Source organism: Nicotiana tabacum, chromosome 3 (assembly GCF_000715075.1).
Source record: "Nicotiana tabacum cultivar K326 chromosome 3, ASM71507v2, whole genome shotgun sequence".
In the NCBI taxonomy this organism is placed as follows: Eukaryota; Viridiplantae; Streptophyta; class Magnoliopsida; order Solanales; family Solanaceae; genus Nicotiana; species Nicotiana tabacum.
The window spans coordinates 60700783-60724387 of record NC_134082.1 but is presented as its reverse complement, the minus strand read 5'-3'; the positions used below and the strand labels follow the sequence as shown (position 1 = coordinate 60724387).

Sequence of the window (23605 nt, the reverse complement as noted above, 5' to 3'; positions counted from 1 at the left end):
ATTGTTGGAGGGACAGTTCGTTCATTGAGCCAATTGGCCTCATATTAAGTCGTCTAACTCTACATTGAGCCAAACTATTCTCCTCCATCTTCCTTTCTCATAATATACCACTCTTTCTGGAAAAAGAAAAAGACAAAAAAAGAGAGAAGATAAATCTTTTAAGCAATGGGAAGATAAATCTTTTAATTGATTACTGAAAGTTTTTTTTTTTTATTGGCCTCTAACTCAATGCTGCGAAAAAAAAAGGCACCAGATTTTTAACCGGCAGTCTTGCACAAGAAGTATGAAGTCCATTGGCACCCATCCTCGGGGAAAGAAAAATTACGCGACACATCAAACATATACACTGTATTTACCATTCGTTGCTATTATTCGTAGCTATATTTGAATTTTATAGCAAATTCATGAAAAAATATTTTAATTGTTTTGAATTGAAATAAGAGAGTCACAACCTCTGGTTAGAGCATCCGCTTAGTTAACGGAGGTCTTGAGTTTGACACTCAACAAAGTCATTTAATTTTTTTGTATTTCTATATTCGCCTTGGTTGTATTCATTACGCATTTGAATACAGTCAATATGAATACAGTTGATATAGGTGGTATCATTTACATATACCCCCGTATATAGCCGCTACATGTTGTATCATTTGTATACAATTGAGGTTGTATTCGTTGCAAGAACAAATATAATCAACACATGCTATATTCGTTGCGTGTTTGAATACAAGTGATACAAGCTGGTAACAATTGAACAGTGAATGTTAATTAGGCAAACTATAATTACTAGGCTCTAAACTATAGTGCTTTATGAAAAATCCTCATCATGCAACAGTCAGTCTTGGCCTTATTCACAAATCAACACATACTTTAACGAGATACTGTTCATTCCACCATGGAAATAAAACAAATCAAACTGCAAAGTTGATGCCTTTTGCAAATGTACATTTTCAAGCCTAATATCGAAGTTGGAGAAAATAGACCCACAACTGAGAGAAGATAAAACCTGGTGTGACAATTTTACTTCAGTAGCATAGAGGCTTATCAGAGAAAATGTAGCTCACTTGAAAAGAAAAAGCAAACACCTAAAGCAATGGAAATGTTGAGTGCTAGGAAAATGGAATAGTGAGTTGAGAAAGCTGCCAGAAACTGAACGAACAGCCAGATTGTGAGTTCCGACTCATGAAAACTCATGATTCAACGTTGAATGCAGCTCTCTCTGTTTTAAATGGTATCCAGAAATGTCCTTGGCATAAATATGGGTGGATACGAATGCCATCGACATGTCACCCAGGGGAGGAGCACCGGCATGGGCAAGGCTATCTGCTATCCTCTGGCCTGCAAAACTAATAAGGAATATAGTGTTTGTAATCTGCAACTAGCCTCTTGTCTTGGTTGTTAGAAATGCACGGAACAATAAAGTGATGGTAATCTAGTCCCTCTCATTTCTGATTACAGATGGTAATCCAAAGATGATACAATATCTAACCTATCTAGTCTTTAAGCAGCTGGAAAAGCTAACACGTAAAAGCCAGATACAATAACTCATACATACAAGTGAAACAATACTTAAGCATCAAAACTCAATCCATGTTCTCTAGTTACTCATTTTTAAAATGAGTGCCAAAAGGAAATGCGCTCCTCTTCTTCTTGCTCCTCTACTCCCTTGAGGTAATCAGAAATGATACAACCAGATTGCAGAATTATGACAATCTCCAAAATCAGAATTGTAAAGTAAGAAGCATCCATAGTTTCAGAGGAACACTTGTGCAGTTATTTAAGATTTTGAAATCAACCAGATCATTGAGAGTTCTTAAATCAGTTTACAGTAACCATCAGATAAGTAGTTTTTCCAACACTGCTATTACACTTTAAAGTGTAAGGTACACTATTTGTAAAGCGCTTCAATTGTCTAAGGAGGAAAGATTTTTGAAACTTGTGTCTAAAACAATTCACAAATATTTGTGTGGCTGGGTAAAATGAAATTTTTTAAAGTTAAATTGTTTCTAAATACAAAAATGTATCATTCTTTTTGTAACAAACTAAAATGGATAGTGCATCACATAAATTGAGACAGACAGTATTTCATTTTGGTTGCCAAAATAATTGTCTCACACATTCTAATTTTGATTGTGTCCATTTCAGGGACATCTTAAAAGTTCTTTTTCCACATGTTCCCAGATTCATTCATGACCTGAAAGTTAAAATTAATGAGAAACAGATAAATGATATATCATGGAGACAACTTGATGACAACACAGAAAAAAATAAATGATTATCATGGAGAGAACTTGATGACAACATTGACATAAACTATCTATCACATACACTGTCTCATAGCATTCTCAAAGAACAGTATGAACATAGTATCTAACAGAATCTCAAAGCCTTCATCCAGCCTTTAGAAACTAAAATCTGATAAATCAACTTACTCGTTAAAGGTAAACAATCCTTACCATTATATTATAACACCACAGGGTCAGTCGCTGCAAGAGTTCCAGCTGAATTCTTCTTAGAGAACAAAAGACTGTCAATCATATCTTTGAGACACACCCAAGGGCACTCCACAGGTGCTTCTCCGAAACGATGCTCATGAAGGGAGTAATCCACACTCTCACCTCAACTTCCAATTGCATTAGTTAATTGTCTTTCATCTTGATCTAAAACGGCTGAGTCTTCTTTGACCTGTTCATTGTAACGAAGATGAGGAGTGAGGACCATATCATAAGCAAGACTAGGGAGAACTTCCTCAACGTTATAAAGAACTTCTACGCAAATTCAGATCAGAAAATGAGAATCGCAAAGTTACACATAATCACCTCTCAGCTTGTAATTACAGAACTTCTTAAAGACCTCTATCTGATCTGATTCGTATTCTGAAAGCATATCCAATCCAGTTCCACAGGTTTCTGAGAACTTCAAATAGTACAGCCAATCACATCTCAGCTTGTAACATTAAATTCTTGAAGGACCTTAATCTACTTTGCTTCATGTTCTAAAAGCATATCAGAATCTTAGTCTCTATACCAGAGTAATATCTAGTTCCACAGGTTTAACCAACAAAACTACTTGTCAGTGACTCCTCTTCTGCACCTTGGTTAGTATCTCTATATAACCCCCTACTACGATCTAGAAAACCTTGCTTCATCATGTTCGCAAATTTCTCCCTTATGTGAACAAGGGGATGCTTCTCAATCAGTTGATTGCGATTATAAGCCTCTCTAAGGACGACAGTCTGAGTGTCACCCTTCATAGAAATGTAAAAAATCCCAGGATGCCGCTCAAAGACCTTTGTGAACTTCTGAGGCAATGCAAATGGCTTGCGGAGATTGCTAACGTTTCTCCTCTCTATTTTCTTTTGTAAGGTGAGGTGCAAAAGCTCATGAAACACTCCAACAATCCTCTTCTCTGACACATCTGTCCTTGGGTCCAAATGAGAGGCATCCACATAAGGAGAAGTATAAGGCAGCTTTTGCCATTCCTCCAACCATTCCATGCATTTTCTCTTTAACCCGAAACCCCGGGTGAATCCAATAGGAAACATCAAGGTCCCATTTCCCCTTGTAGAATTTGCCTCCAAATGGGAAACAGCTAATTTGTGATCCCATGCTAAAAGCTTAAGACCAACACGACCATCGGGAAGGTCCACCAAATTAAACAGCTCAGGGTGTTTTATAACCAATGAACTACCACAATCATGTGGCAAGCCTAAATCCCATTTTAGTTGATCAACTGTCTGAAGAGGAAGCATCCTCTCCTTGGTCATCATCAAAAGCTTTCTCAGCCTACTAACAATATCCGTGCTGCACTCGCAGAGAACAGTAACTTCTTCATGATGAAACTCTAGGGTTTCAGGAGTTAATTTGAACCACGGAACAGGAGTGCCAGCACTATCACAACAAGAAAATTCCTCAAAAATATTTGGGTATCGCCTAAGGAAAGTGGAGACTTTCAATTCATGAGGGAGCCCAAGCTGCCCACGCTTGGTTGTGAGATGGTAAATAGGAAGACCAGAACTGGATTGTGAGGCAATGATGGAAACTAGTGTAGATCCCGCCTTCAGTTCTCTGCCTCCAGCTACTACACTGTCCAAGACACTATCTTTAACCCATTTTAGCTTTACATTCACAAGAGTACGCTTCTGATGGTAATTCAATATCGAGACAATGCAACCTTCTTCTACCCTCCTCAGCATTTCAGCAAAGGCTAACTTTCTCTTATCCACTCAAGTTACGCGTAAATCCTGTATATAAATGTAGAAGATTCTACCATCTGGAGAACAGATTAAAGATTCTTATCCAATTAAGAATGAAACTAAGGTCCAAAACCCAGAATGAAACAAAGGCCCTTAAAGAATACAGATTTGCCTCTCATCAGTCTGGAAAAGATCAAAGGCTTATTTTCAAGTCCGATTGCTCCTCCTCACCTTTCTTTGGAGTGCTTAGACAATTTCTGGGTATGGAGTTGCCAGACGCTGGAAGTAGTACAATCAGATGACTGACCACTCAACCACGAAATAACCTGGAAGGCTGGAACTTTCCAAGCGAAAGAAAAGATTTTGCTCTATAGCCTTTTTTCCCCTCCAAAAGTAAATCTGAAGTGAAGACAAAACAAGTAACACTTAGTCAAATATTAATTATGTGTAATAATTCTGAACTTGAAAAAGAAGAATAAAAGAAGCAGACTAAACTAACAAAATTCCACCAAATTGAAAGAAACAACCAAATGTCATTTTCTCGTTAATATCAATGCTAATTAATGCCACTAACAATTTTTCTCAGGCATCTTGGCGTTAGTGAGAACGATACTATGCTGAGATCAGTGTTATTAAAAGCAAGCGCTTCTCGCTTAAAGCGCAGAAGCGAGGGGAGGGGTCTACGCTTTTCTACCCTGAAGCGCGACTTCTGTAAATAAGCGCACGCTTCAGGCAAAAAAGTGAGGAGCGAGGCGATGGAAAAAAGTGAGAAGCTCGCTTAAGCGAGATCCAGCGGCTGCCTAGGGTTTTTAAAAAAAAAATTGCAAATACGCTTACGACATTTCTTTCAAACACATCTGCTTCTCTGCTGCGACGACTCTCTTCTTCTCTCAATTGTTGCAAGCCTTTGAGTTCTTGTCTTCTCTCAGGTAAGTTTATCTTCTTCTCCTTCTTCTCTTTCTTCTCTTCTCTTCCTCTTCTGATTTTCTCTGCTACTGTTCGACTCCTCTCATCTTTTCTCTTCTTCTCTCTCTCTTCTTCCATTCTATTTTTTTTCAGTTCTTCTTTTCTATCCTGCCTTGTTTTCTATTTTAGGGTTCTGCTCTGACTCTTTTTTTTTTAATTTCTGATGCTCACTGTTGACTCCTCTCCTCTTTTTTCTTCTCTTTCTCTTCTTCTTTTCTAATTTTTTTAGTTCTTTGTTCTGCCCTGTTTTCTATTAAAAGCGAGGGCTCTGTTTTTTTTTTTTAATTTCTGCTGTTCACTATTCTTCTGCTCTGTTTTTCTGCTGTTCCCTGTTCTGCCCTGTTTTAACATTTCTGTTTTTTTTTTGGTTGAAGAATAGGATGTTGCTTCTTTTGTGATTTGGTTTTGCATTTGTTTAATATGTTATGACTTTTGAGGATTATTGACTATCTAGTTTTAGTATCTATCAATTGCTTCTTAAGTTAAGAATTGAAACATTTTCTTAATATGTTATTTTTATTGAGTTTTTGGTCATGTATCTTTGCCTATTTAATATTTTTTATTTATGTATTAAATTGCGCTTCACATGAAAAAAGCGCAGCACTTCGCTTCACGCTTCTCACTTCGATGAAGCGAGGCCTCCTCGCTTTTTTCCGCTTCTCGCTCTCCAAAACACTGGTTGAGATTGTGCAAACTGGATATGACCTACTAGGAAAACCAGATAGTTGTCTGCTTGTACTACTTCCGGCATCTTAAGAGGTGTAAATATTTTTAGAAAAAATAAGGATAACAATATTATATTTATGAGTTTCGAAAAATAAAATATTGTGTCAAATGCGCAAAACTTTTAGTCATCTCACTAAATAATTAGTGTTCATTTCCTATTTAAGAGTTTCTCACCAAATAAATACTTCAAAGATATTTATTCTCTTTTTTAATCAAAGGTTTGAATAAAGATTTCAACAAAAATAATTATACTCTTTTTTAAAATTCATAAAAAACAAATACATAATAACTTTTCATTTATAGTTTTAATTTATCTTATAATAATTATACTTTAATATGGGATATACTTCATATTTATAATCATTATATTTTAATATGGGAATTATTTCATATGGTATATTGTATAGGATTTTCATAGTATAAGGGAAGTGTTTGACATAAATATGCTACCCAAAATGAGTTCACCTTGAAGAGCCAAGTCAAGAGTATTACCTTTAGGGGTCGTTTGGTTGGAATACAATTTATACCGGTATAAGCTATATTGGGATTAGTTATGCTGGGATTGTTGTTTATTCATTGTTTGGTATGTTGTATTAAGAATGACAATTGCATAATTTCTAAGAAGAAGGTATAAGTTATACCGGTGCTAATTACCCCACCTTCTATAAGGTATAAGTTATCCCAGTGTTAAAATTAACACCGGGATAACTTATACCTGGTTTGCTAACCAAACAGAGTATTAAGATGGTATTAAATTTTTATACCACCATCATACCTTATTATACCTCATACCAAACGACCCCTTAGTACTCCCTCTGTTACCACTTGTATCAATGTATGGCATAGTTTGCTTGACACGAAATTTAACAAAAGAAAACTTTTGTAACTTGTGGTTTTAAATATACCATAACACTTGGGCATCTATAAAAACTTCTTGTTAAGGGTAAAACGAGAAATTTTAAATTAGTTATTTCTAGATATAAAAAGGTGTCATTCTTTTCGGACCACCCTAATATAGAAAAGGTGCCACCAAGACTTAAAGGTAAGTTCTGCAGAGTGATGGTTAGACTGTCTATGTTGTATGCAACAGAGTGTTGGCCAATTAAGAACTCTCATGTCTAGAAGTTGAAAGTAGTGCAAATGGGGATGTTGAGGTGAATGTGTTGGCATACTAGGAGAGACAGGATCATGAATAAAGATATTCGGGACAAGGTGGGGGTTACTCTTGTGGAGGATAAGCTGCGGGAAGTGAGGTTGCGATGGTAGGGGTACGTGAGGAAGAGATGTCTGAATGCCCCAGTAAGGAGGTGCAAGAGATTGCACATGGTGAGTCCAAGGAGGGGAAGAGGAAGGCCTTAGGGAGAGGTGATTCGGCATGATATGACACATCTTCAGCTTACTAATGACACGACCCTTAATAACAGGTTGTGGAGGTCGAAGATTATGGTAGAAGGTTGGTAGGTAGTAAAGCGTATTTCCCTTATATATTGATGAGGATGTCACACACCGTATCGGAGCAGGGTGGATGAAGTGGAGGCTCGCGTCCGGTGTCTTTTGCGATAAGAATGTACCGTTGAGACTTAAGGGTAAGTTCTACGAGGTAGTGGTTAGACCACCTATGTTGTATGGGGCAGAGTGTTGGCCAGTCAAGAACTCACACGTCCAACAGATGAAAGTAGCTGAAATGAGAATGTTAGAGATGGATGTGTAGGCATATTAGGTTGGATAGAATTAGGAATGAAGTTATTCGGGACAATGTGGGAGTGGCCCCTGTGGAGGAAAAGATGTGTGAGGCGAGACTGAGATGGTTCGAACATGTTAAGAGGGGAAGCACATATGCTCCAATCAGGAGGTGTGAAGCGTTTGGGGGGAGGAGGGTAAGAGGAGGGTTAAGGGTAGGCCAAAGAAGTCTTGGGGAGAGGTGATCAAGCGGGAGCGGTACATGGCACAGCTTGAGCTAACCGAGGACATTACCCTAGATAGAAAGGTGTGGAGGTTGAAGATTAGGGTAGAAGGTTAGTAAGTAATCGTGCGTTTCCCTTTGGCTTCCCTAGTTCGATAGTAGTAGTGTTAGTACTGTACCCTATTATCCTTAGTTTGCTATTATCGCATTTCTTGTTCTGTTATTACTAGGCATCGGTACTTATGTAGTTTGCTAGCAGTACTTCGTTCATATTCTCGTTTGTTACTTTGGATTTAGTTCTCTAAATATATTGTCTTCCTATTACTTGCTACCGGTACCTCTTTCATGTTCTTTGTTGCTATCTTCGATTTAGTTTTCTAATTATATTGTCTTGCTATTACTTGCTATCAGAGCTTCTTTCACCTTCTTTAGCCGAGGGTCTGTCGGAAACAATCTCTCTGCCCTTCCAGGGTGGGGTAAGGTTGAGTACATCCTACCCTTCCCAGACCCCACTTGTGGGATTACACTGGTTTGTTGTTGTTGTTGTTATGGAATTTATCTTGATCAAGTCACGTTGGCGCGCACTTGTTTGTACGCGTCGAAAATCATGCCGCACGTACATACCCATGATTTAACGACTCATTTATTGTTATTTGAAATTGAAAGATCAAGTCGCATAAACGAACACTTGAATTTTGGAATTAAGTATCACAGTTACGCCACGAGAACCGTACCCATAACCATGATGATTGATTATTTTACGTGCCTAAAAGCATGCTAACGTTATGAGTTATTTTTCTTAACTAATTTGAGATTGTTATGAGGTAATAAATTGTGGAATTTGTTGTGGAGAAATGATGTGACTTAATTATTATTAAGCTAATGGACCAAGATATGGAGGTGACTGGCATTATTCAATATGAAAGAAGTGAGCCTGCTTGTGCTTATTCTACTTAAGGAAAAGGGCCAGGCATAATCCTTTTGGGCCAAATTTTATTTTATCTTCTCGTTGAAAATTATTTCAAGCAGCTCCCATTACTAAACTAACTTAGGCCCAAAATCCCTTGAACACTATAATATTACTCTTAAAGCCTAAGCATTCACCTCAATAAAGCCTACTGCAGGATATCAAAGTAGTCTAACCAGTAAACTTATTGCAACATGATTTCAACTAAACTATACTCAAGCAACAATCAAAAGAGTAAATCTCCTCAAATAAAATTTCTACAAAGAAAACAGAAAAGACTTAAGACTTTTACAGCAAAGCATTAATTCATTAACATGTAGTATTCAAAACAAAGAACATCCAAAAATATATTCAACAGAATCATCTCCCGAAGAATAACATGAATTCATTTGAGCAATGCACAAAATAAGATTAAAATGCTAGGATTAGAAAATGAACCTTCCTTTACATTGGTGGAATCCAAAATTTAAACTTCTATAACTCGATAATCGAGTCAAGGACAAGGACCACGCCTGAAAACCAATGACGACGACCTCAAACGAAAGCTAACACGCCAAACTCAAAAGGAATCGTGAACGATCGAGCTAGCGAAGAACAGAGAAATAGATTATGCCCGTTTGTGGTTCTTTCTTGTGGTATTTTCAGGTTGATTTATAGCTGGGTCTTGGGGCTGTTTTTGGTTGCATTTTGTGACTGATTTTGCTGAGTTTTGGGGCTGTTTTTCAGCAGTCTCGCAGCTAGTTTTGCTGCTCTTTGGGGCTGGATTTTGGTTCCCTTTTCAGCTCGTTTTTGGTCTGATTTCGCAGCTGGTTTTGCTGCAGTTTTGGGGGTTCTTTTAAGGTGGAAGGGAGCTGGTTTTGGGGGTGATTTGAGGTCGTTTTTGGGAGAAAACAGTGGTGTTTTGGGTGGAGGGGGGATAGTGTTGGGGCTGGTTTAACAGGGGAAGAATGTGGTCTTTTACATTTGCTTATTTTGGTGGTTTGGTGGAGCTTTTATGGCTGAAGCAATGGTGGAAACAGCTAATGCATTTTTGGTCGGAGAAGAAGGAGATAGCTGTGCCTTCTTTTTTTTTTGCCAACTACTGCGGCTCTTTTCTTTTTTAAGTCTGCTAGGGTTTCTATCTTTTTTCCTCCCTTTCTTTTACTACTACATAATATGTGTCCTGATTATTAAAAATAATTATCTCAAATTATTTATTATTTTAGAAATTAAAGATAAAATTAATTATATTTTTCTTTTCTTACTCTTAATAATTAATTGCATTCACATTTAGTAAAAATTTGAACAATATCATTGATAGAGATGATACATAAATTAAAAAAAACATTTAATAAATGTAAAGTAGTCAAAAATTATTCTTTCTTAAGGAGCGTGCACGAAAGAGCCACGACACATTTTATGAGACAAAAGGAGTATTGGTCTAGTGAAACTCCACCACGCTTGGCGCAGTCGTAAAAAATCTCATACAATTTATAAAATAATTACATTAGTTTTTAAATACGTATTAAAAATAACCAAAGTAGGCTTTTGCAAAAATTAATTATGAGTATATCTTTAAATTATTTTTCAAAAATAATGTAAACCTTTTGTTTCCTGGAACGTACTGGAAATGTTTATAGACATTTACACCTGAAAGTTCCTTTTCTTGATGTTATTAGAGTTGCATTCTTCTAACTTGCATTTCATGTTACCAGCATTTTGAACTTGGGAAGTTGGGAAGGTATGTAATACTACTTAATTTATTGAGAATGTAATAATTTTTTGAATTGGTCCTTGAGTTGATGAGTTACAAGTTTACTAAATTGCTGCTTACTTTCTGTTTTAATGTTTAATTACTTTCTGTTTTAAAGAAACCCTTAGCGTTATAGTGTAAGCATGAAAATGCAATACACTTTAGCACTCAAAACAGTCAGGGCCGGATTTAGGGACGAACACCCTTTGCCGAAAAATTATATTGTATATGTAAGGTAAAATCTGGTTTATACCTCTATATATCATGTTTTGAATCCCCTTGACATAGCCCAAAAGCATAGCTTAGCAAGAGGGTTCAAAATCTTTGTAAAGTCATTGGTTTTATTCCCACCAGCTATAACCTTTTTAACTTTTTCCTTCTTTTTAACCCCTTTGGCAATAACCCTGCAAATCTAACAAAAAATGGAGCCTAGAGTTAGTCTATAAGTAGGATCTCTTTTGGATTAGCCTTATGCTTGGCTTAGTTTTGAACAAGCTAATTTTGCGTGAATTTATTTAAATTTTGGTGACTGAGTTATCGGGATCAACCTCGCTCAATATTAAGCATTAAAAGATGGACCGCCTGTGATTTTCATGCTCAGTTGACTTAACAGTTTAGCTAATAATCTGGTCAAGCTTTGAATCTCCAAGCCTAACTCCAGCAGGACCTGGTAGCATTAGATGTCAAACACGCCCCACACACAAAAAGGAAGCATCAGTGTTGAATCAAGATACTTAAACACTCATTTCTTGTATGATTTGCTCGCTATAAAAATCATACAAGGACTGATATACATCTTTCGAAAAACTTTCTATAGGGACAAATAAATTCGATTATAGAGACAAAATCAATATTTGAATTCTCCAATTTACATGTGGCAGTTAAGTTCCTCTTGCCAATTACAATGGACAGTTATGGGCTAAGGTCAACATTTATATAATAGTCACTCATTAATTGAAAGCGGGTAATATGACAATGAATTGTGATTATTTTTTATCAGTCTAATTTATTTTGCACCTTCAGTTCAATGAGAAAATAAGTCAAAGACTACGTGATCTAACCTACGGCTGCTTCATCTTAAAGAAAGAATCATAGATATGTGTCATTAGATGGTTCCTCGTATATCATCTCTAATAAAACTATGTAAGACTTTCGGCACTGCAAGATGTATATAACATGCTTCTAAGAAAATTTGTGTGTTACACCATTAAAAATCATTAGGAAAAAAATGAATCGGGATTTATATAGGAACAATTAAGATATATGACAAAAATAAAGTTTCCAAACTACTCCATCGACGTTATGCGAAATAAATTAGTGCTACAATCTGAGGAGAAAGAAAGTAAAAAATATTTAGAAGCACGATAAACGACAATTATTTAGTACCAAACTAAATAATACAAAGTAAAGCAAAAAATTATTACATCTCAAATAAATGAACAATAAGTTGATGAATAAGAAAGGAACTTCCTTCGCTTTTGGATCTGGCTACCAAGGAAGAGAAAAAGTTGAATGTGATAATATCAAGCTAAAAGAAAATGCCCGGTTTATAAGGGTGACAAACGGGTGGGTTGGGTCGGATATGAGAGGGTCAAACGGGTAATTTAGAAAAACGGATAAATTATCCGACCCGGCCCGTATTTGAGACGGATAAAAATGGGTTTATCTGGCGGATAACATGAATATCCATATTATCCATGGCTTCTTAAATATGATCACTTATGAGAAAATTCCTAGTCTTCCAAACTTGAGAAACTCCAATTTGAGGCTTTACAAATATAAAAGTTAGTTATCCATTGGTTATCCATTTGGTTAACCATTTTCTAAGTGGATAATATGGTTCTTTATCCATATTCGACCCATTTTTAAATGGTTCATTATCCAACCCATTTTTTGATGGATAATATGGGTGTATAACTGTTTTCTTTTAACCGTTTTGCCACCTCTACCTGTTTTTAACCTTTTTAAAGACAACTATCCAACAAATCTTTGTAAACTGTAATAATCATGGATATCTGCAGAATTTCAAAGAAGTTTAAATGTTTATTCACATATTTACACCATTTTCAATGAAAAATGGATATATATAAAAGCTCATGCACGCTTCTTCACACAGTAATAGAAAGAAAGCGTGAGAGTTTATTGTCAGACAACGAGGAGAAGAGCAAGTTAATTAGCAACTAAACACACACCTGATTTAGCTATGAAATCGTACTATGATCAAATACCTTTGTTGAAAAGATAGAAGTCTGCATCCTCTTCCCTCACGACTTCCTGTCTTCCACAAGGATTCCTCAATTTCTCCTTTGATTTGATTTGATGATCAAATTAGTTTTGGACTATCTAATAAGACAAATAATAAGTTTTAACTGTTATTCAGAAAGCTATTTATTTTTTCATTTGACTATCAGAATTATTTTCATTAACTATGGAAACCGTTACATTCCTTCTTGGACGTTAAACAATTGTAGTTAGTTGTCGCTTTCCTTTATTGATATTTAAGTTGAAGAAAGCAAATCTTAAATGGTGGAAAAAGAGAAAAAAGGCAAAAACCCAGAAAAAGATAAATATGAAAGCGCTCTCTATATATTTCAAACCTCTCCAGAAACTTTTTTTTTCGAGCTTTGTCGGGTACTTCACTGGACCCCATCGTCACATGGCTTGAGCAGAAATTTCTTCTTTTGTTTATCATTTTATGTAATTAGTTTTTCCACTCAAAGAAAGTCCTTTCAGTACTACTTTATGTCATTCTATTTGTCTTTTTCTTCTTTTTTCACGTGTCTATTGTACTAGTACTACTTTTCTCATGTCCCTTCCTTCGTCTTTTTCTTCCTAATTATTTTTGACTGGGGTCCTGCTTGTCTGCTCCTACGTGTCAAGATTGTGTAGAGCTATTGAATCGAAACTCATTTCTCAATCATCATGTATATCTTGAGCATCTTGATAATTTAGATGGTTTTTACCATCATGGCTATCATCTTTGGCATCAGAGCCATATATATAGAGTGAGATAGAGAGAGGGGGAGGGTTGGGGTCAGAATTAGGGAAGTTTCTTGGAAGTCAATCTTTGCTAGCTATCATATGAGGGTTACATTGTGTGTTTGTGTTTTGAGTGATTACTGTGGGATGTGCATTTGTAACGTAAGGTTTGCTATAATTGTGCGAAAATGAATACAATAAAATAAAGGAAAAATATTTATATGCCTAGCATCTCACGTGAGAATTAGGAGGAATTAGAAAGAATCCCAAATGAGTGGAAGAGCGGATCCATCATGTAAGGTTGTAGGGACAAAGAAAAATCATTTGGCAAGTGACGAATTTGATTTGCTCTTTTTCTTTCTTTTTGTTTTCTTTTTAGAAACAGATAAAATAAGTACTACTCCTAAATCAGCAATAGCAAGACAAAAGCACTAATTACTCAATTTTTATTTGTTGAAAGCCTCTAACATAAAAATTGCACTAAGCTAAATAAAATAATATTTTTTAAAAACTTATATTTCTTTGTAAATAAAAAATAAAACTTATACTAAAAATGAGACTCTTTTTATCATTTTCAATTTTCTTACGTAAAATCTATAAATTTAAAAAAAGGTTAAATAAAAGTTAAAAATATGCAGATTAAACTTAAAAATTATTTACACACTAAAAAGTGATAAAAAATTAAATATAATAAAAACTTAGGTGCTCACAATTTTTTTATACTTCGATGATTATACATATCTATTGATGAGATGGCACTTAACCAACATTTTTTAAAACAGAACATTAAAAGAAAAAGTAACTCTGTAAGTTAAAAAACTCGAGTAAGGTAGTTCAAAGATGTCCTCGATGAACACTTGAATAATTACTGAGATAAGCTAAAAACACTGATTCACCAACTTCTCCAATCCCACATTCGAAATTTACATATATGAATACTGTGGCAATATTTTAATGCCCTTTGGACAAGTGTTTTAGCCTTTCTAGAAGGTTATGATTCGTGGCAAAAGAAGTCTAAAAAATGATAAATATTCAGCTACATTTTTGTCATGCAAAAGCCAAGTTTCATGCAATTACAACTATAAATAGGTTCTCATTTGACAAGGAAATCATCATCAGCAAAAACATCATTCCTCTCCTTTCCTTTCACGCGTCACTTCTTCTTTTGTTGTCCAATATTAAATATTAGTTGTTTCCTTTCTTATTTACTTTTCCTACTAGCTAGCTCGGTTTATAATTTAATATTTTGTTGATTCCTGTATCCTCTAAATAAATTAGAGATGGGCTTGTGTAATCCTGGGAAAACATTTCACATTGCTGAAATAGTTTCTTAGGACAGTTTCCAGCACGACTCAAGTCAATCCGTGTATCCTCTTACAAATAATATTGAAGCAGTATTATTATTGTTATTTTTTCGGTGTTATTTCCTTATAATCTAAGAAACTATGGCAAGTAATACTACTACAGAAATTTTTGATGGTGCTACCAATTTTGGTGTTATCTCCGCTGCTACTGTTCCGTCTGTCCTGCCAGATATCCATGGTGTTGCAAATATGTTATTGCATCCACAACTTTGGCAGACACTAATATCAAAACACAGATATATGAATAAACATGGTTACATATCCAATGCTAATATTAAAACCTTCAAGAAAAATGCACCTCAATGCAAGAGAAGAGTTGGGATAAATGACAATCTCGCTAAGTCAAAATTAAATTTGACTAAAGCGGATAATATAATTGTTGCGGTCATTTCCCAAATAAATAATGTGGCCAATGTGAGAAATTGAGTGATAGACTCTCAAAATGACCGACCGGGTCGTTACAAAAAATTACACCCAAATTGAGTAAGGAGAAGAAACTATTTATCTTGGTGACTCAAGAACAACTCGCATTCTTGGGAAAGGAAAAATTCTTCTCAAACTCACATCTGGTAAAACTCTAGCATTGAGTGGTGTATTGTATGTTTCTAATATCCAAACCAATTTGGTGTCTGTGAGATTATTAGGAAAAGTTGGAGTAAAGGTTTCTTTCGAGAATGATGAGGTCGTATTGACCAAAAATAATAATTTTGTGGGCAATAGATATTATAACCATGGTTTATTTATGCTTAATATTTCTGATACTAGCAATAAAATTGTATCTTCTTCTGCTTATATGGTTGAGTCTATATCTTTGTGGCATGCTAGACTAAGACATGTTAATGTAGCGTATATAAAGAAAATGCAGTCGCTAGGATTAATATCTAGTTGGACACAAATAATATTGACAAGTGTGAAATATGTGCTGAAGCCAAAAGTACTAGAAAAACCTATTTTTCCGTAAATAGAGAACTGAATTGTTATCTTTAATTTATATTAATTTAGGCGACTTGAAGCAGACTATGACTAGAGGTGGTAAAAGATATTATGTGACTTTTATTGATGATTTTCTAGATATACTAAGTTGTATTTGCTTAGAAATAAAGATGATGCTTTTAATGTTTTTATTTCTTATAAAATCGAGGTTGAAAATCAACTTAGTAGAAAAATCAAGAGAATCAGATCTGATAGAGGTGGAGAATATTTGTCTTTGAATGATTTTTGTGAAAAAGAAGAAATAATTCATGAAGTAACCCCGCCTTATTCACTTGAGTCAAATGGAGTAGCTAAAAGGAAAAATAGAACACTAAAAGAAATAATGAACTCTATGTTAGTTAGTTCTAATGCTCCTGATAATTTGTGGGGTAAAACTATATTATCTGCATGTCACTTACAAAATAGAATACCACATAGAAGAACTGACAAAACTTCTTATGAATTACTGAAGGGTTATAAACCTAACTTGAAATATTTAAAAGTGTGGGGTGTCTTGCTAAAGTTCTTTTGCCTGAACCTAAAAAGAGAAAAATAGGTTCTAAAACTACTGATTGCATTCTAATTCAATATGCTGAACATAGTGCTGCATATAGATTTCTTATTTTAAAAATTGATGTGCTTGATTGCAATACTATAATTGAGACAAAGAATGCTGAGTTCTTTGAATATATTTATTCACTGTCTGCAAAAATTACTCATACACCTGTTGAAACAAATAATAAAATTACCTCTAATGAGGAACTGAGAAGGAGCTAAAGACCTAGGAAAGAATATTTTTCATATGAAAATGATTTTCAAACTTTTCTTGTCAATAATGAACTATCAAATTATTTTGAAGCTATATCTTCTTCAGATACTAAATATTAGAAAGAGGCAATAAAAGTTGAAATTGATTCTATTATGAAAAATAATACATGGATTTTAACTGACTTATCTCCTAGTGCAAAACCTATTGGTTGTAAATGAATTTTCAAAAAGAAATTTAATCCTGATGGATCTTTAGATAAATATAAAGCTCGATTAATAGCAAATGGATTTTCTGAAAAACAAAATATAGATTATTTTGATACATTTGCACTAGTGACAAGAATTTCTTCTATTCGAGTTTAACTGCCTTAGCTTCAATTCATAAGCTTTTTATCCACCAAATGGATGTCAAAACTGCTTTTCTAAATGGTGATTTAAAAGAAGAAATTTATGTGGTTCAACCTGAAGGTTGTGTCATTCCTAGACAAGAAAATAAAGTTTGTAAATTAATTAAATCTCTTTATGGCCTTAAATAAGCTTCTAAGCAGTGGTATGAGAAATTTGAACAAGTCTTAATAAGAGACGGTTTTTCATTAGTTGAGGTGGATAAATGTGTCTATACTAAAGTGGTAGACAATGATAATGTGATACTGTATTTGTATGTTGATGACATACTTATATTTGGTACAAATTTAAATATTGTGCAAAATACTAAATTATTTTTATCTGCTAATTTTGATATGAAAGATCTGGGTGAAATAAATATAATATTGGGAGTTAAAGTTATAAGGAGTGAAGATGGAATAATGTTGTCTCAAGAACATTATGTTGAGAGAATTCTTAAGAAGTTTGAATATTTTAATGTCACATCTGTGAGCACTCCCTTTGATGTTAACTCTCAATTAAAAAAGAATAATGGTGACACAGTTGCTCAGTCTAAATATGCTTAGATTATTGGGAGTCTGATGCATTTAATGAATTTTACAAGGCCTGATATAGCTTATGCTGTGTGTAGACTGAGCAGATATACTCATAATCCCAATAGAGAGCATTGGTCTACATTAGATAGACTAATGAAATATTTGAGAGGAACCATGAATTATGGTATCCTATATAGTGGATTTCTTTCTAGTTTAGAAGGGTACAATGATGCAAACTGGATCTCTGATTCAGATGAGACAAAATTCATTAGTGGTTATGTATTCACCCTTGGTGGTGGTGCAATATTGTGAAAATCAGCTAAACAGACGATCATTGCTAGATCGACTATAGAATCAGAGTTTGTAGCTCTAGAGGCTCTGAGGCTGAGTGACTAAGAAACTTCTTATCTAATATCCCTTTAACAAAGGACGTATTGCATTTTGTGTCTATACACTGTGATTGCCAAGCGACAATAGCTATAACGAAGAATAAATCTTATAATTGTAAAAGTAGACACATGAAACTGAGACATGATGTCATAAAACAGCTGTTGAGAGATGGAATAATTTTCATTGACTATGTGAAGTCAGAGATAAATTTGGTCGATCCTCTAACTAAACCCGTGGGAAGAAAATTAATTCTTCAAACCTCAAAAGAGATGGGGTTAAGGCCGACATGTTGCCAATAGAGATGGTAACCCAACCTATGTGATTGGAGATCCCATGAAGTAGGTTCATATGGGTAATAATAAGTCAATATTGGCACCTATGCACTAAAAGAGAGTGCTTGGCTGTTACTAATTGAGAGATTGAGTTATAACTCTTAATGAAATTTATTGTCCTTATGGATGATGTATTTAAAAGCAGTATACACTTGATGAATTCACCTATATGAGAGTGGAGTGGGCCGCTCCTTTGAGATTTTGGCCTAGTCTCTAGAGCTCTCATGAATAACTAGACCCGTGGGAAGAAAATTAATTCTTCAAACCTCAAAAGAGATGGGGTTAAGACCGACATGTTGCCAATATATATATATATGATAACCCAACCTATGTGATTGGAGATCCCATGAAATATGTTCATATGGGTAATAACAAGTCAATATTGGCACTGATGCACTAAAAGAGAGTGCTTGACTACTACTAATTGAGAGACAGAGTTATAACTCTTAATGAAATTTATAGTCCTTATGGATGGTGTATTTAAAAGCAGGATACACTTGATGAATTCACCTATATGAGAGTGGAGTGGGCCGCTCCTATGAGATTTTGGCCTAGTCTCTAGAGCTCTCATGAATAACCAGGCACGCGCATGGCCTATTGGACGCAAAACTACGTTGAACAGCAAAATTACCGAGGGTCAAAATGTGATTGATGAAATCTCTGACTTACAATAAGAGTTATTGGTTCATAGAAATATTATATCTCACCAGTAATTCTGTGAGTTAAATTTTATTGATCTAAGTTTGGTTCATAGTTCAGAAGACACCAAACCTATTACATTTAGACTATACAAATCCAACAAGTTTATTCCAAAAGGTTTTTAGAATAGTGGGGGACTGTGACAATATTTTAATGCCCTTTGGACAAGTGTTTTAGCCCTTCTAGAAGGTTATGATTAGTGGCAAAAGAAGTCTAAAAAGTGGCAAATGTTCAACTACGTTTTTGCCCTGCAAAAGCCAAGTTTCATTCAATTACAACTATAAATAGGCTCTCACTTGACAAGGAAATCATCATCAGCAAAAACATCATTCCTCTCCTTTCCTTTCACGCCCCACTTCTTCTTTTGTTGTCCAATATTAACTATTAGTTGTTTCCTTTCTTATTTACTTTTCCTACTAGCTAGCTGGCTTTGTAATTTAATATTTTGTTGATTCCTGTATCCTCTAAATAAATTAGAGATGAACTTGTTTAATCCTGGGGAAACATTTCACATTGCTGAATTAGTTTCTTAGGACAGTGCCCAGCACGACTCAAGTTAATCCGTATATCCTCTTACAAATAATATTGAAGCAATATTATTATTGTTATTTTTTCGATGTTATTTCCCTACAAATACTCCTTTTAGGAGATTCGAATTAAAACTCCTCTCCTACTAGTTATAGGATCACCAGTGATATCATCCTCTTCATTTTCGCATTGCTGCAGAAGTTCCATGTAAGACTCATCATAAGCAGTAGCCATTTGCAGATGCTTAATTGCATCATTCTTGCGACCAACATGGACTAGCCTTAAGAAATTCATTAAATAAGTATAAATTCTTACTTTAGAACCCAGTAACATAAAAAGCTAGAATCCTGTACCGAGTAACTTTAAATTCTGGCTCCGCCTTGTGTAAGACTCTATCATAAGCAGTAGCCATTTGCAGATGCTTAATTGCATCATTATTGCAACCAACATTGACTAACCCACTGTAAAATCATGTACCAGGTTAATCAATTCAAGAATTGAAATAAACACGAGCTCTTTTAGAACTTGCTTTTCTAGGTGGAACTAATTGGAGATCATAAACCACGTATCAAGAATTAAAAGAAAACCTTTACCTTGACATCAGTACTAATCCGTCACAGTAATGATCCTTGCTATTTGGGTCCTCTGGTTCATTCAAAGCAGCTATTCGTTCCAGGTGTACAAGTCCCTGCCCCATGGTATATAACTACTGCCATGGTATATAACTTAGTGAGAAACCTACTGCCATGGTATATCACTTAGATATGTCTTCACAAACAAGTTGTACTGGTCACATTATCCAACAGCTTAGGCTTCATTCAATAAAGAGAAGTCGTGAGACAGATCTGACTTTGACTTGGCCCAAAAATATGGCAAGTCAAGCTCAAAACACCAGATTGAAGACTACATTGAGAACCATTCTTGAGATGTCAACATTCTTATAGTTGACTCGCCTATGTCACGGGGCGTTTTTGGTCAGTCCAAAGTCACACCCGCGCGGCAGTCAAGTTGCGCACTTGACTCAGCCTTTTCCAACACTTAGCCAAATTTTCAGCAAGTTTGACCTTAAACGAATTTTAGCGGCAAATTGAAAAGAACATAATCAAATACGGGAAAATTCCAACCTTTGTATTAATTCAAAAATCTATAAAGGAAACCCTCACTTTGCTATGAATACAAGTCATTTACAACCCACTTCGTCTAGCCAAGATCACAAGTCGATCTTGTGAGCGTTACTGTGTTAAATCAAAAATCAGAAAACTGTTAAAAGAATAAAGAAATGTATAAAATAGTAAAGAATCAGAAATATTCCGAGTCCACAATTTTTTTGTGCGTCCTTAAGGAATTTTAACCCCCTTACATGTTGCCAAGGTAATGGATTAAATCCTCCCAGGATAAAACGGAATAAACCTTCCTGCAACAGTGGCAATACAAACTGCAGGATACCAACGAACTCAAAGTACGGAGCAAAATCACACTTACGAATTTGAGAGAGAGAGACTGCGAATTAGGATGCAGTATATTCATAAAGAAAGAAGTTCTAGAGTGTTTTTCGTATATGGAAGATGCAGCCTTGCCTCAGAATTTATAGGCAAATATCAGAAGAGGTGTCTGGAAAGGTGCCTTTTCAGAAAATACGCGGACTGCCGCGATTTTACCGCGATCGCGGCAGAACCGCGGCCAGAGAGGCTCTCTGAATCTGACTGCCGCGATTCTACCGCGGTCGCGGCAGAACCGCGGCCAGCGAGGCCCTCTGAACTTTCAGCAGGGTTCTGGCGTAGTTTCAGCAGTGATTTGACATTTAATTAATTATTAAATAATTAAATAAATTTTGTCCAAAAAATAATCTTATCGATCATTTGACAAATCCAAATCCAAATCCAAATCCAAATCTGAATCTGAAGCCGAAGCCGAGCCGAGCGAGTGACGACGACGGCGCAAGGATTCATTCTCTTCAACTCCTTTTAAGAGCTTTAAGAAGTGAATATATATATAAGCACACAAATGTGATTGTCCCTCACCAATGAGGGACAAAGTGCAAGATAAAAGTTCACTTCTTCAAATTTTCACTCCTTTTAAGAGCTTTAAGAAGTGAATCTATATATAAGCACACAAATGTGATTGTCCCTCACCAATGAGGGACAAAGTGCAAGACAAAAGTTTGCTTCTTCAAATTTTCATTTTCCCTCCATTTTATTTCCCTCCATTTCCAATTCACACTTCTTCTACTTTAAAGCCCAATGTCTTAAAGTCTAACAATCCCCCACATGAATGGGAATGGCTGTATCAAGAAAGATCATAGATGAAAGCTATGTGATTTTGCAAGTAAGGATTAATTGCATCTGGATAAGTAGGTTTCCCTTTGAACTTTCTGCAGTGAACATATGTCGGATATACTCGGTCAATCGGTAGATTTGATATCTTTGAACCGTCGAACTTTAGTGTATACCTAGACAACCATATGTCACACAACCAACCCTTAACCGTCTTTTGGTTCTCATTGTTGTGTTCTTTTTAGCCATGAACATCGCCTGGTCTTATAAGTGCGTAGAGAATTGGCCTTACAGAATTCTCCTTGAAGCGGCTTACACTTCACACTTACGTAGGTGATTCCTAAATGTGTAATCCTTTAGATTGACACTATTTGATAGATACCTCATCAAACTTTGGTAATCATTAAAGAACGTGTAAAGTTCTATCCTTGTTACTGAACATTGTCTTCATCACGAGAATGGACCAAAGATTTTATTTTTGACAATGTTGAACCGGTCAATCACAACTTTGTTTGAGCTTCTTGAACCTAGATCTCGGAACATCCAAAAATCTAGGTAGAGTTACCGCCATGTTGACTTGTCCTCGGCCATAGTCCCATTCCCTTAGATGATATCTCAACTCCCTCTCTAGATAAGCCTTTTGTAAGCGGATCCGCCACATTATCCTTTGATCTTACATAATCAATGGTGATAATTCCACTAGAAAGTAGTTGTCTAACGGTGTTATGTCTTCGTCGTATATGACGAGACTTTCCGTTGTACATAACGCTCCCTGCCCATCCTATGGCAGCCTCACTATCACAATGTATGCAAATAGGAGCCAAAGGCTTTGGCCAGAACGGAATGTCTTCTAAGAAATTTTGAAGTCATTCAGCTTCTTCACCGGCTTTATCTAAAGCTATAAACTCTGATTCCATTGTAGAACGAGCGATACACGTCTGTTTGGAAGATTTCCAAGATACTGCTCCTCCACCAATAGTAAAAACATATCCACTTGTGGACTTTGTTTCTGTTGAGCCGGTTATCCAATTTGCATCACTATATCCTTCGATAACTGCAGGATATTTATTGTAGTGCAAAGTGTAGTCTTGGGTATACTCCAAATATCCCATAACTCGTTTCATTGCCACCCAGTGATGTTTGTTGGGATTACTTGTGAATCGACTAAGTTTACTTATTGCACAAGCTATATCAGGTCGTGTACAGTTCATGATGTACATTAAGCTTCCCAACACACGAGCATACTCCAATTGAGACGTACTTTCGCCTTTATTCTTCATAAGATGATGGTTTAAGTCAATTGGAGTCCTTGCACTTCTAAATTCCAAGTGTTTGAATTTTTCAAGTACCATTTTCACGTAATGTGATTGAGACAAAGCTAGACCTTGAGGAGTCCTCTGGATTTTAATTCCTAGAATTATATCGGCAACTCCTAAGTCTTTCATATCAAACTTACTAGCAAGCATACGCTTAGTAGTTTGAATGTCGGCAATGTCTTTGCTCATTATTAGCATATCATCAACATATAAGCAAACAATGACTACATGATTTTGAACGTTCTTAATGTAAACACATTTATCACATTCATTAATCTTAAAACCATTTGACAATATTGTTTGGTCAAATTTCGCATGCCATTGTTTGAGTGCTAGTTTTAGTCCATAAAGAGACTTAACAAGTCTACACACCTTCTTTTCTTTTCCCGGAACCACAAAACCTTCAGGTTGGTTCATGTAAATTTCTTCCTCAAGATCACCATTTAAGAAGGCTGTTTTTATATCCATTTGATGGATTTGAAGACCATACAAGGCGGCTAACGCTATTAGCATCCGAATAGATGTAATTCTTGTTACCGGCGAGTATGTATCAAAATAGTCAAGACCTTCTCGTTGTC

At 35.5% G+C, this 23605-nt stretch overlaps 1 protein-coding gene across 3 annotated transcripts; it reads right to left on the bottom strand.

Annotated features, from left to right (window-relative positions):
• Window positions 1-863: 863 nt before the first annotated feature.
• On the bottom strand, window positions 864-9882 carry LOC107814575 (protein WHAT'S THIS FACTOR 9, mitochondrial). 3 transcript variants are annotated; one of them, XM_075249476.1, is made up of 4 exons: window positions 9193-9882; window positions 2817-4591; window positions 2454-2682; window positions 864-1343 (listed from the first exon to the last, which is right to left on the bottom strand). In XM_075249476.1, the coding sequence occupies exon 2, from the start codon at window positions 4190-4192 to the stop codon at window positions 3050-3052; it is 1143 nt and encodes a 380-aa protein (XP_075105577.1). In that variant the 5' UTR covers window positions 4193-4591; window positions 9193-9882; the 3' UTR covers window positions 864-1343; window positions 2454-2682; window positions 2817-3049. The 3 variants fall into 3 exon arrangements, with proteins under 3 accessions (XP_075105577.1, XP_075105578.1, XP_075105579.1); XM_075249477.1 differs by having other exon boundaries at window positions 864-1335; XM_075249478.1 differs by lacking the exon at window positions 864-1343 and adding an exon at window positions 2066-2191.
• Window positions 9883-23605: the final 13723 nt, after the last annotated feature.